Source organism: Carcharodon carcharias, chromosome 32, assembly GCF_017639515.1.
Source record: "Carcharodon carcharias isolate sCarCar2 chromosome 32, sCarCar2.pri, whole genome shotgun sequence".
NCBI lineage: Eukaryota > Metazoa > Chordata > Chondrichthyes > Lamniformes > Lamnidae > Carcharodon > Carcharodon carcharias.
In genome coordinates this window covers 21,552,978-21,567,740 of record NC_054498.1, presented here as the reverse complement: position 1 = coordinate 21,567,740, position 14,763 = coordinate 21,552,978, and the positions used below count along the sequence as shown (strand labels likewise).

Here is a 14,763-nt window from a genome sequence, read left to right as displayed (position 1 = left end):
TAAGATGAAAAGCTTTGACAAAAAATATCGCCCTTTTCAGCAATATTCAAGTGCTGTATTACCAAATGACTATTTGCTTGTATTTCAGCATTTTCACTTTTTTTTCTTATCTCTTCTTATTTGCTTGCAATAAAATATACATAAACTTATCAAGCAAATGATTTTTTAGTACAATATCTATGCATGTTAAATAGTATCGATAACAACAGATAACATACTGTGAAAGAATACATTGAAGTATTTAACAAGAAAAGATATTAATAAGAAAATATTCCTTAAAAATATTTATATATAGAAATAGATATTAGTTACAACACAGGAACAGTTAAGTCAGACCAACTAGTCTCAACTTCAACGACTGCACTCCCATCCATCCTTAATTTGGAATTTTTACAGTTTCTGCCTAAAGCCAACCTACCACTTTTTATTGCAGTGAAGAGGAACTATATAGATCAGCAGCCAAATGTGAGGAACAATGTTAGAAAAGCATTGTTTTCAATATTAGCTTATGCTTAAATTCATTCATGGCCTTGCCCCTCCCTATCCCTGTAGCCTCCTCCAGTCAAACTCTGTGTTTCTGTCTCTTGTGCATCCCCCATTGCCTTCTATACTCCCAAAATCATTCTACCTTTCTATCATCTTCTCCTTCCCTTAAAGTCCACTACAGTGGCCTCAGCCCTGCTACTACCTCCTCCTTTGACTGAGCATTTATTTTTCCTTTTGTCCTGTGAAGCAACTTGGGACTTTTCTATAGTAAAGGAGCTTTATAGATGCACATTGTTATTGCTCATTTTTCTTCCAAATATCAGAAAATATTTGCAAAATAGAAAACACTAAATTGTTTCAAATTTTAAAACTACTTTTATCTAAAAGCATTAATGCATGGATCATTCAATATATGATATGAAGTGTATTATCCCATATATAAACATTAGCCAAACAATGAAAACATCATGCAGTATCTTTAATCAGCAGGTGATAAATTACCTTTTCCATCTGTGGTGTAACCAGGTCCAAGCGGACAGAGTTTCTTAAAGGGGCCTGTTCCTGGAAATGGGCAGATTTCACATTGTGTGCCCCAGCCACGTCCACCATCACAGCAGCACTCTGATTTTGTAACAAGATTTCTACTACTGGAGGCCATCTGACACATAGTCTGTAGCACTTCCGCAAAACAAAAGCCTTTGCGGTTGTCTGCAATAAATCAAGTGTATCAATATGCAATGGAATCATCATGAATTACATTCCTTTAATAATGCTGTGGATTTTTTTTTAGCCATCATATCTTAGTTAAATCTACCAGTTACCCTCATCCATCTCATTAGATTTATATTTGCATTGAGACCTACATAAAATGGGCAACATTCACTGTTGCTGCTTTCATTTCCCCAAGGTTTTGAACATCATTGCTAATATTGCATTTGAAACAGTTCATAACAATTACTGAAATGGTTTATGAATTTACAAAGCACTGATTCCTTTAAAATTGTACACCAACATACAACCAATACCTACCACTTAGAAACTCACCTCCTCAGGTGGTAATTTAATTAAAATTAACATTAATAGCTAGTAATAATTCATGTTAACATCAACTACAGTTGCCTTCCCCATAAAGGGCTGGATATAAAAACTCCATTTAGGCAGCTGTCACACTATTTTCTGATAAATGTATCCACCTATTACAGGTTTTTTTTTAAACAAAGGAACCATTCAGTTTTTAAATTGCTTCCTAATGCTGTTTAATTTATTTCAAAAGTTGCAAATAAGCAATCCACCAGCTACACAAATAGAACAATGATGGAAGTAATGAACCAGTATAATTTGAACTTTTTCACTTAGGTTAGCATTTATGTATGATAGCTACCTGACAGTTTTGCCTTGTTGAAAGAATTGTGTAGCAGGTTAGTATACTGTCCTTTCACCTTGAGCAGTGAAGCTGCAATCTAGGTTAAAGTGAGAGGAAAAAACTCCTCTTCCCTTTGAGAGTTGTAGATCCCCGAAGTAAATTAGGTTTGTATAGGCCTGGATTTTGCAGTAAAAATGCTAGTGAGACTATCAGCACTATTAAAGAGTAAATCAGATAGCAACTTCAAGCAGCCACACATGCGCAGTTAAATGCAGAAGTCAGGAAGTTGCTGTCCAAGTAGCTCTTTCCTCCAGAAACTTTGTTTTAACAGTGTACTGCTGTATTGGCACTGAAACATGGATGCCATGAAGTTGCAGTACTTGCATGATAGATATACACTCAACTCAACCTTAGGACTTGTCCATTGAAGTATAAATGAATGTTTAATGGCGGGCTATGTCTTAATTACTGACAACTTCTCTGGTACTGAAAATTAATGTTTACAAGTGTAGAGTTTCATTGTTTCAGGCTGTAGCACAAGAATGCAAAAAATCGGAGCAGGAATAGGCTATTTGGCCCCTTGAACCTGCTTCGCCATACAATGAGATCATGGTTGATCCAACGATGGCCTAAACTCCACTTTCCTGCCAATCCCACATAAACATTGATTGCCTTGCAGATCAAAAATCTGTCTAACCCAGCCTTTAATATATTCAATGACCCAGCCTCCACTGCTCTCTGGGCAGAGAATTCTAAAGATTAACAATCTCCTGAGAGGAGAAATTTCTTTGCATCTCATTCTTAAAAAAGCATAGTATGACTAGAGCAAATCAACACGTTTTAATGAAAGGGAAATCCTGTTTAACAAATTTACTAGAGTTCTTGAGGATGTAACTAGCAGGGTAGATAAAGGAGAACCAGTAAATGTACTATACTTGGATTTCCAAAATGTATTCAATAAGGTGCCACACTAAAGGTTAACACATGAGTTAAAGGCTCATGGAGTTGGGGTAATTTATGGATAGAGGATTGGTTAATGGACAGGATGCAAAGAGTAGAGATAAATGGGGTATCTTCAATTTGGCAGGCTGTGTGACTGGTGGACTGTCACAAAGATCAGTGCTGGGACCTCATCTATTTACAATCTAATGACTTAAACAAAGACAAAGGATAACGTATTGAAGTTCACTTAATATACAAAGCTAGGTGGGAAGGCAAGCTGTGAGGAGGACACAATGAGGCTGTAAAGAGATATAGACTAGTTAAGTGGATGGGCAATAAGATGGCAGATGGAGTATAATGTAGTTAAGTGTGACATTATTCACTTTGGTTGGAAAAATAGAAACACAGAATATTTTTTAAAGGTGTGAAACTTGTAAATGTTGTTTAGAGCGACTTGGTGCACTTGCACAAGGAACACAAAAAGTTAGCATGCCAGTACAGTGAGCAATTAGGAAGCAAATGGCATGTTGACCTTTAGTACAAGAATAAAATAGTCTTGCTGCAATTGTATGGGGCTTTGGTGAGCTCACTCCTGGAATAGTGTGTGCAATTTTGCTGTCCATATTTAAGGAAGGATATACTTGCATTGGAGGCAGTACAGTGAAGGTTCACTAGATTGGTCCTTGGATGAGGGAGTTTTCCTACGATGAGAGGCTGAGTAAATTGAGTCTATATTCTCTGGAGTTTAGAAGAATGAGTAGTTGATCTCACTGAAACATTCAAAATTATGAAGAGGCCTGAGAGGGTAGATAATGAGACATTGTTTTCCCTGGCTGGGGAATCTAGAACAAGGAGGCACAGTTTCAGGATGAGGGGCCAATCATTTAGGACTGAGATGAGGAGAAATTTCTTCACTCAAAGGGTTCTGAGTCTTTGGAATTCTCTACCCTAGAGGTTTGTGAATGTGCCATTATTGAATATATTTAAGATTGCGATAGGCAGATTTTTAGTCTCTCGGGATCGAGGGGTATGGGGACTGGGCATGAAAGTGGAGTTGAAGCTCAAGCTCAGCAGAGCAGACTTGACGGACCAAATTGTTTTCTCCTGCTCCTTATTGTTATGTTTTTATCAATGCCTCACAATGACTGTTGGTACTTTGTATAATTTTCCCCTAATCTCACTGAGCATCTTTGGGTATATGCTAAGATAAAAGCAAAAAACTGCGGATGCTGGAAATCCAGAACAAAAACAAAAATAAAAATACCTGGAAAAACTCAGCAGGTCTGACAGCATCTGTGGAGAGGAACACAGTTAACGTTTCGAGTCCGTATGACTCTTCAACAGAACTGAGGAAAAATAGAAGAGAGGTGAGATATAAGCTGGTTGGGGTGGGGGGGGGGGGGGGGCGCGCTGGAACAGGTAGAACTGGATAGAGGGCCAGTGATAGGTGGAGATAACCAAAAGATGTCATAGACAAAAGGACAAAGAGGTGTTGACAGTGGTGATATTAGCTAAGAAATGTGCTGACAGGTGACATTAAGGGTAGAAAGCAGGACGAGAAAGGTACAGATAGCCAGATAGCCCAAGTGGGGGTGGGATGGGGGGAAGGGATCGAAATAGGCTAAAAGGTAGAGATAAAACAATGGATGGAAATACATTTAAAAATAATGGAAATAGGTGGGAAAAGAAAAATCTATATAAATTATTGGAAAAAAAGGGGATTGGAAAGGGGGAGGAGGAAAGAGTTCATGATCTAAAGTTGTTGAACTCAATACTCAGTTCAGAAGGCTGTAAAGTGCCTAGTTGGAAGATGAGGTGCTGTTCCTCCAGTTTGCGTTGAGCTTCACTGGAACATTGCAGCAGATCAAGGACGGACATGTGGGCAAGAGCAGGGTGGAGTGTTGAAATGGCAAGCAATAGGGAGGACTGAAGGTGTTCCGCAAAGCAGTCACCCAGTCTGCGTTTGGTCTCTCCAATGTAGAGGAAACCACATTGGGAGCAGCAAATGCAGTAGACTAAATTGAGGGAAGTGCAAGTGAAATGCTGCTTCACTTGTAAGGAGTGTTTGGGCCCTTGGATGGTGAGGAGGGGGGAAGTAAAGGGGCAGGTGTTGCACCTTCTGCGGTTGCATGGGAAGGTGCTGTGGGAGGGTGTTGAAGTGTAGCGGGTGATGGAGGAGTGGACCAGGGTGTCCCCGAGGGAACGATATACTGTCTGTCTCTGTTAATTTTTGAGCATATTAAGCCTATTTAGACCCTTTTTGTAAATTAAGTTGAAAGTAATTTTGTTTACTTGCATAATCTTCTTGTAACTAGTCTCTCTCTTGTGGTGCATACTTTACCTCATTAAGAAGCCCTCCTTCTGCCCACTCCCCTATCAAAATGTGTAAGTGGGGTTTCCACTGCATTTCCAGTGAAGTTATGGCAGAGCAACAACAAATATTAATGAAATTCAGGCCATAGTATTCCTATTAAAATTACATTTTCCACTAAAACTAATGACGCTTATCATTTAATTAAAAAAAAATCAAACTCACCAAGACATTCAGTTTGCGTGGAACTGGCTGTGAATCCTTCATTGCAATCACACTTGTAACTTCCAGGGGTATTAATGCACCGCCCATTTTGACAGATGCCAGGTTTGGTGCGACATTCATTTTCATCTGGATAAAATAGTTATGGCAATTATTTATTATGGCATGTTGCAAAAATGAACTCAAATATGTTATAAGCTGAAGAGTAAGTTATTTATAAAGACTTATTTCATTACCAATGCATCCTTCACCATCTAATGCGTGCACTAATCCAGTTGGGCAGATACACATGAAAGTTCCAATCAGATTCTTGCAAATCATTCCTCTTGATGCACAGCCATCAAGTTGTTCCTCACATTCATTTTGATCTGTAAAAGTATGAAGCATTTGGTTATTTTCATTAACATTACATGTACTAACTTAAAAAAAATTAAACAAGAACGTCAAGAGTGAAGGAATCTACAACTCAGGATATAAACTTGTATTATGCTTGCTGTGAATTGTCAGTACTTACTACTTAATTGTGTCAGTTTGGGTCAGCTGTTAATGTTCTTGCCTGAGTCAGAACGTTTTGGCTTTAAAACTAAATTAACAACTTGAGCACGTAATCTAGATTGACATAGAGAAAACGCTGCATTTCTTTGGAGTGTCATTCTTTCAATGAGATGCTAAAGTAAAGGTTCCATTTACCTGCACAGCTGGACACTATTCATAGCACTATTCAGAGAAGGAAAACTAGTTTTCTTGGAGTCCTGGCCAGCATTCTTCCCTTAACCAAAATAGTTTTAAGGCCATCCTTCTCTCTGCTGATGGTGGATACTAGCTGTATTTAAATTACTTCAGTGTTTGATAATTTGTTGCATGTAAAGTGCCTTAGAATAGATCTAATAAGGTACTATATAAATGCAAATCTTTCTTTAAATTTGTTGTATATTAAATTATTAATATTCACATTTCTCCTTTTTAAAATCAATGGTGAGATTATTGTAAAATCTTCAAAAAGAGAGTTCAAAAACTAAAATGTTATTTTTTGACTATTTTTGAACAACACTATCAATGGAGCTATCAAAATTATTATATTGAGTATAAGAAAATTAAGTATAGAATTTACAGTCAGTTTTAGTACAAAGTAGTAACTTGTAAATCCTGGGGTTGGATGTTTCATGAGTTGCATTGTCTTTAACCTCCATGGTTTTGGTTCAAATACGACACAATTATTTCACATTAGTCAACACAAGGTCAATGAAAATTGAGAGACATGTAAAGCGAGCTATTAACTATCTATCACCCATTTTAAACTATTGCACAAAATCAATATCTACCCTATGGGTGAAGTCTTGTGACTATAAAGTGGATATATCCTATGGCAAGGCAATATAGATAATTGATGCAGGAAAAATTGCACTGGAACAGATGAACACAGAAAAGTTCATTGAAAGCTGGAATTTTGTCCTAGGTTTAAAGAAAATAGATTGTTTTATTCTATATAAAATCCAAGCAATCCAGGCTTGGTGTTAGCACAAAGTTCAAAATGGAAAATTGTTTTGCTTTCCACAATAAGATGAGCTCAAGACAGAAAGTCATCAAATATTAAAATGGAAATTTGTACTAACCTCGGCACATCTTCCCATCTTGTCTCAGAACATAGCCAGCAGGACATTTACATTCATATCCTCCTATGGTATTAACACAACGGAATGCACAAAGCAAAGGATTTTGCGCACATTCATTGATGTCTGGTAGTGGAAAGAAAAAAAAAGATTATTTTTCTCCTCAAACACTAAAATTGGATATCATTCATGCTGTTCAATTTATGTATCCTTTACTACCTATACCAATTCCTTTCTGTTGAAAGCGTTGACTAACATTGGGGCATAGATTTAAAAGTACTTGCACTTGCTATCCACTATGGCAACCAATGATTGACAATGAGTGGCACTTTAACTGAATGTAACTCCATCTCACTTGCTCTCGAGACATATGCACTATCCAACATGCTAACTGGACAACGATTAAAAGTAGCAACCCTGACTAATGTTTCTGCTCCCAATATCACAGTATTGTTACAGTGCAGGAGGCGGCCATTCGGCTATCGAGTCTGCACTGGCTCTCTGAAAGAGCATTCCACCTACTCCCCACCTCAAAATGCCCATACCACTTGTATTGTTCCCTACAACTGTCATGGTTTACATAAATTGAGGCAAGGCACATCAGGGATTAAACTCAGGACCTCCCTGATCAATGTAGCTCAGTGCCACAAGTTTACTCGTTATGTCAGTTGAAAATCTTAGTTTTATCATGTGTGTATGCAAGTAATATGGAATAAAAGAGCTTACCTTCACAAGTAATCATTGGTCCTGGTTCAAAGCCTTCTTCACATGCGCACTCAAACCCTCCAATCACATTAGTACATGTCCCATTGCCGCAGGGATTACCAACAGAACATTCATCCGTGTCTGTTTAAGCAAAACAAAATAGTAAAAATGAACTGCCATCCTGAAATTTCTGGAGCTCCACTACATTGGAAAAGTGCAGTGGGATGGAATTTTCACTCACCAGTCTTCTCCAACTCTGAACTAGTCCTGAAGCCAAGGGATGGGGTTATTTGTTTAACAGGGTGGGCATCCATGCAATTTATGGCACTTCCTGTATGTTTGCCCATAGTAGGCTAGGAATTTTGAAGAAACAGCTTGCTGTTCTTTTGATTGTGGATGGAGGTAGACCAGGACAACCATAGCCCTTCAATTGTGATGATGAAACTAGCATTCTGATTTCCTCTTCTGCTAGATGTCATCAAAGCACCTGGCTCGCCTCACACAGGCACGCTGTACACTGGAGTCAAAGATGGCAGAACTGATAGGATTTCTGGCAGGTGACTTCATATTGCCAGTTCTGACTGTTCTTTGATCAGTGTGAAAATATTGCCGGGGTTGGGGGGGGGGGGGGGGTGGAGGCGGGGGGGGGGGGGGGGGGGGGGGGGGGGGGGGGGGAAGAGGTGGATACAGGAAGTGTCTGGTCCCAGGAATTCAGAGCAACACATTAAAATTGCTAAAAATTAATGAAAATTGTGTATATATTTTTATTCTCCCCCAGTGAAATCCAAATTATTGTTTACATAGCGCAAACTAGTGTGAATGATGTTGGAGGCAGGTGCAATTAGTCCCTATTGCCTCAAATCCCAAACTAGTTGGGAATTGTCCCTTTCCTATACAAAAGTGACAGGTTAAAGAATGTTGATTGTGCCACTTATTTTTTGTGTTTCAAGAGAACTTACCTACACAGTTGATTCCACTGTAATCGATACTGAAGCCAAATGGACATTCGCAACGGAAAGAACCATCAGTGTTGATGCACTGTCCATTTTTACACATTCCTGGGTCTATAGCACATTCATCCGTATCTTTCATCAAGAAAAAGATGTAGGAAAACGTTTATATTTTAAACTACTGGAATTATTGGAAATATAATCATGTCAATTATAACTGATTCATATTTAAAATAACTCTATAACTAACAAGGAAAGCCTAATATTACAAAGATGATAAAACAGTGAAATTTGCTTACAGCAATATTGGGTATAATGTAACTAGTTAAAATTCACTTTCTATGTAACTGATGGATTAATCTTTCCTTCGAGCGAAATTAACACCCCATTTACAATGACAATTTAAGAGGTCGTTTACTACCGGTCAGCCACAAGGCACGGTGAAGAACCTTGCATTGATTTAGGAGAATCAGTTGTTTCTATCAGCATACAGAAAAATCCCTCAACTTATGAATCATTCATTTTGTTATAGAAAATTCTCTCAGAACAATAACTCTTTTCCCAGTTAGGTTTACAACCACAAGAATAAGAATATGTTAACATTGAGAATGAAGCAATTTCATGTTTAATGTACAGCTTCCAATATTTACATTTATTATTTGTCAATTGCTGGCACTCAGACAATTATTTTGATCTCATAGTATATAAAAAGATGAAGTCAGGCCTTACCTACATGCGAACCATCCATGTCAATGCTGGTTCCAACTAAGCCACCGGGGCACAGTTTTCCAAATGCTTCTAGAATAGAATTGAACAAGGCTAAATAAACTCAGTTTTCTGAACTGATTTATAAATAATTTATAGTTTCTCATACTAACCAAAATAAATTAAAAGTGCATTATATAGCATATTATTTGTTTGTTTTAATTGCTGATAAGTTTATTGGTACTGTGTTTTTCAATTATAGTAGATACTAGATTATTCATACAATTGTGTAAAGAAAACTAAAATGGAAAACCCAAGCAAATGTGTTCCAGATATAACATACTGACTTGGTTATACGGGATAGAAATAATAATTTGTTGAGACATTTTAGGTATATTCTAGACTATTCTGGAAAATTCCAGACCCTTGTGTTTTAGTCACGCTGGTGCTAAGCACTATCCTGTTAAATGTGCAAAATGCTAACCATCATTCTTCACTTCTGCTCCTCCAGAAATGAAAAGGCCTTCCACTTACAATTAAACTAGGCATTATTTTTAGCTTTGGGAAATGCAGGTCCCTGTCTTTCATTGGACTTTGATTGGAATGATAGCAGGAAGTAAAATAAATGGGCAAATTAGGTACATGGAGGTCACAGGTCTCTAGTTGAGCATTGAAATAAAAACAAGTGCTGGAAATACAAAGCAGGTCAGCATCTGTAAAGAGAAAAGGCAGATAAATGACACTTCAGATGCATTCAGATGATTATGTTCAAAAGATTGAAGGTACAGATCCGAAGGATAATAACTTTTTTTTTACAACCTCTGGTTTATCATTAGTGTATTAAATTTGAGCTCTGTTCTCTTCTTTTTGCATTGGCAACTAAAATAATGACCTAGGTTTTCCAATTGTCATTATGTTAATAAAACATAACATTTATTTTTACTTGTAAGAATAAGTAAGTCCCCATTTTAATTTGCCTCATTCAGGGTCATTCTGCTTTAACATCGCAGATATAATTGGGCGGTATGCGCACTTAGGATTGGGATTTCGTCTTTAGTATCAGTTGAGCTGGGAAACCAATGGAGGGTCATGTGACCCGATTGACACCATTTTGCAGCAAGTGCAAGGAGAGGTCTCTCCTTGCACATGAAACAATAGTGACTTTTTCTTTAAACTGTAGTATAGCTTTATGTGAAGGATATCTATATCAGCTGGATTCATTACAGGGCCCGTACTTGCCTTTCCTGCAGCCTGTTCAATGACCCCTCCTCACTTGCTGCCTCTCTCTTGCTCATTGATCCACCTGCTCACTGTCTGTTATACTTGCCTTCTCCCTCTTGCTCTCCACCTCTTTCCTACTCGCCGACCCTCCCGCTTGCCTCTTCTCTCCTGGACCCTCCTGCTCGCTGACTCTCCCACTCGCTGACCTCTCCTCTGCTCACTGTCTGTTCCCTGCTTGCCACTTCCTTCCCTGACCTTCCCACTCACAGTTTCTCTCACTTCCTTGCTTGCTATCTTCCTCTTGTAGCTCTTGCTCACAGCGAGGGTTTGGGAGAGGGAAATGGTAAGCGAGAGGGAGAGTCAAGGAGGAGGGGTGGTGAACAGAAAGGATAGCAAACAGGAGAGGTGGTGAGCAGGAGGTGAATGGAAAGAGCTTGCATATTTTTTAATTTTTTAAATTCTTATTCTAAAGCTATTTCATTTACAAATATTTAGGAATTTAGGAATATAGATTACTTTAACTTGCAGGATATAATTTTTTTCTAAGGAAGGTTCTACAGAATCTAACTACAGCTTTTACATTGGTTGTAATGAGAAAATCTGATTTACTTAACATTGTTTTACTTTAAGTTGCACTTTACAGGAATGCAACTACAATGTTAAGTGAGGAATTGCTGTAAGGGTCAAAATATAATGGAGATATCAGTTGATCATGATCAGTCTATTATAAGTAATGCATGTGTGAATAAATGGAAATATTTCTAAAATTGCATTTTTAATGGAGAACAAAGTCAAAAGCATAGTAATTGAGTCAAATTTACCAATAATACATATATTATCTTGTTGACAGATAAGTTTTACCTCACTTTAAGATTAGATAAATGACACAAGTTCAGTTCTGTTCAGTATCAGAGTGGAAGTAACTAGTTGAAAACTTAACATAAGGAATATCTTCTTCAGATTTACCTTAAGGAACAGATTACGACTGAGTGTTATAAATACTAAATCTGTTGAAGTATTTACAAACGAATTGGTTTGACTTTTGGTTAAGCAGTAAATATAGCAATTTGTATTTATACAAAGCTGTAGTAAAATATCCCAAGACCCTTTGCAAGAGCACTATCAAACAAAATTTGACATATTGACTGTAGTGAGTGTCACACTGACTGTAGGTGGGAATAGTATAATTTACTTTGGCAAGAAACAGATGTGTACCATACAATACTTAAGCTTAGAATTTAGGTAATGGGATATTATCATGCAAATACTTATCCATTACTTTAATAGAAGTATTGACTCATTTAAAATACATAGGTTTTTTGCTTCCAATAAAGTAGCAGAAAGAAAAATTTAATATGAACATGATGATAGGGTAACTTGCACAATGGAATTTCAAAGATTAAACAAATATAACAGTTTTATAGATGAGATTGTGTAGCTAGAAATGTGTGTGGTTGCACTGTTGTCTTGTTGCGAGGGTCTTGATAAGCCTATAGATCTTCTGGTATATGAAATATTGGCTGTTATGAAACTTTTTTAAAAACAGTATGTTCATCAGTTTTTTATAATCTCCAATGGAATAAAGATCCAAAGCTTGATGTGAACAATTTAGTACTGATCACTTCCATCTCCTTGTGTGTAAATCAACATAGGCTGGAGAAGGATTACTTAATCCATGTCACAGCCTATAAGAATGAGATAGCTAGCCAATTCTCTAGCACTAAATTGTCAGCATTAAGACAGACCTCTCTGCTTATTCCAAAAATACAAGAACTGCAGCAACTGTGCCTCAACATTTTTCATAAATCCTGAAACTCTTGCAGAATACCACTGGTGAGACCTCACACATCAATCTGCTGCACACAGCATTTCCTTCTAGTGAGTGCTGTTACCAAAAAGTTTTGATACCTTGCAGGCAGAAGTTCAAAGGCAGAGTTAATAACCACTTGCTAACTAATGAATGTTGAAAATTGCATCAGTCCATAAGAAATCTGAGTCTTGTTGTTGGTACTCATTAGAAGTTCTTCTAGCAATCAGCAGGGTCAAATGCATGAGCCTTTGTTATTTGCCTCCTGTATCTTGTTAATCCACTTAAGTTTTTGATAAAGTAGAATGTAAATTAGAAATCACAAGTTACGGTTCTCTCTGGATTCATTCTATGGGAGAATTAAGGGAGAAAGGCTAACAGCCCTCTAGATAGTTCCAAATGTGGTATTGTTCTGAATCTAATTTTTTGTTCAAAGAACAAAAGCTGTTGGTTATTGCAACTCTGTAGAGCAAGAAAAATCCAGACAATTTCTACACAAATAGATGCAAGCTGATTTGGAAGAATGTGAACTTCACACACTGAGCAGGTAGTCTGGAATTAAGCAGTTCAAAGTTTAAGTATTTATCTCTTTCAAAAAAGCTTGTGATGTTGGTTCCTGCTTGAGGCTTAGGTCAAGATTGATCGGTGTGGTATTAAGAAAGAAACAGTACTGAAGACATTTTTAAAAAGTGCTTTTGAAGTCCTAAACATGACAGTTCACAAGGAATTAATGATACACTGAAGCGTGTCTATGACTGCTCAAGCTACTCGGCAAAATCACAGTAAAAAATACAAGGAACTGTTTTTACCCAGTTCATATATATGGAAAAAAATAGTTCAGCCCAGCATTCTTATTTCCCAGTTTTTACTGTTTTTCATTCTGGGATGGTTCTTTCTCCATAAGTCCACTGACATTAATGATTATGCACCATTTTTACAGCTGGAAAGTGTCCTTGTATTTTGGTGACCAGGATTTGAAGTTTGATCTGCTCGCAACATATATATTTAGAACATAACTTCTTTCTATCTGTATTCTCCTATTTTGACAGCATAGTTCAACAATATTTTCTTTTTTGACTGCTGTTCTCAATGTCCAAAACTATATCGTTTCTTTCAACCTCATCTTTCGCATTAATGGAATATTAATGTCATTATTTCTTATTTGCAGCAAATCACGCTTGTCTGTTACATTGTCATCTACCAATCTTCAAACCATTTAAATATTTTGTTAAGCTTATATTCTAGTTCCTGAACTGTCTCCTCAGATTCAACAGTTTGAAAGTGTCTGTATAACAGAGGCAGTGAGCAGGAAAAGAAGCATTGAGCTTCTGAGTTTAAATCATGAATGCAGATTAGCAATTATAGAGATCACAATATGCATTCACTCAGCACTCATCTTATCCTGACACGAATCGGAAAATAACTCCGTTGCTTTTTATTCTTCAGCCATTTTTTTACCCATTCCGAGAAAGTCTACGTACATTGTGATGTTGGATTTTCCACAGTTCACCATAGGATGTAACTACTCAAGAAAGTTAGAGGTTGGTAAGATAGGAATCTTTTTCTGAATTTACAGTGGCTGCTATTTACTTGGTTGTCATACAGTCTGTTTATGATAATTGATTTTCAGATTATTGTACAAATAAACTGCATATGTACTCTTTATAACTGATTCCATTATTTATCCACTATTAGTACAAAACTAATAGATTAAAAGTTGCCTCATCTATTTATATAGAATAAATGTAATACATTATTCAAAACATTAATATGGATACTCAAAACTTCATCCTAGGGGTTGTGTGCACTTCTGTTACCTTGCCTTGGGTCAATTGTGTAAATGAATTTATTGCACCATTATTTGGCTCACCTGCTCCCTCTTTGGGACAGATCTCGCACGGGGAACCCCATCCTTCTCCAGGCATTAAACTGCAACAGCACGTTGCTTTTGTAATGTTCTTGTACTTGGGTGCGGAGCACACACCATTTTCAAATTTAGAGAAGCAAAAGCTCTCCCTGATATCTACAAATAACATAGAAAATACAAGTATTAGCATAAGATAAGTTAGTTCTGTAACACTTTTACAAAAGCATGCAACTTTCATTATGGTAAAATCACTGAAGATATAATTTTATTTGAACACGATGTTTTAACCTACATTTAGTAAAGTGGATAATAGTTTTTAAAGCAGTATTTCTTTTAATGTGAAAATTATCAATATAAAGATATAACCTATTTTAATACTGATTGCAGCATTCAAAATATACACATCTAGCATCTACAGGCTTGTACATTTGTCAAAGATTTTTTCTGAAGTTTCACCTTCTTTGCATAAAGGGAATGAATTTCATAGGTTATGCACCATTGTGCAGAAGAACTTTGCTTGTGAAAGCTATAAAAGGGGAACTTTTGTTTCCTCCTTCATTTGGGTTGTTTGCAA

General features: G+C 37.0%; 1 protein-coding gene across 1 annotated transcript in view; it reads right to left on the bottom strand.

Annotated features, from left to right (window-relative positions):
* LOC121272136 (fibrillin-1-like) overlaps nucleotides 1-14,763 on the bottom strand; it is a 639,088-nt gene that overhangs the window by 33,994 nt on the left and 590,331 nt on the right. Inside the window, exons 50-57 of the mRNA XM_041178628.1 lie at nucleotides 14,193-14,345; nucleotides 9,319-9,387; nucleotides 8,599-8,724; nucleotides 7,661-7,780; nucleotides 6,938-7,060; nucleotides 5,561-5,692; nucleotides 5,328-5,453; nucleotides 988-1,194 (exon numbers count right to left, since the gene is read on the bottom strand). Of these exons, the coding sequence (XP_041034562.1) occupies nucleotides 988-1,194; nucleotides 5,328-5,453; nucleotides 5,561-5,692; nucleotides 6,938-7,060; nucleotides 7,661-7,780; nucleotides 8,599-8,724; nucleotides 9,319-9,387; nucleotides 14,193-14,345 (1,056 nt within the window). The remainder of the gene's footprint in view (nucleotides 1-987; nucleotides 1,195-5,327; nucleotides 5,454-5,560; nucleotides 5,693-6,937; nucleotides 7,061-7,660; nucleotides 7,781-8,598; nucleotides 8,725-9,318; nucleotides 9,388-14,192; nucleotides 14,346-14,763) is intronic.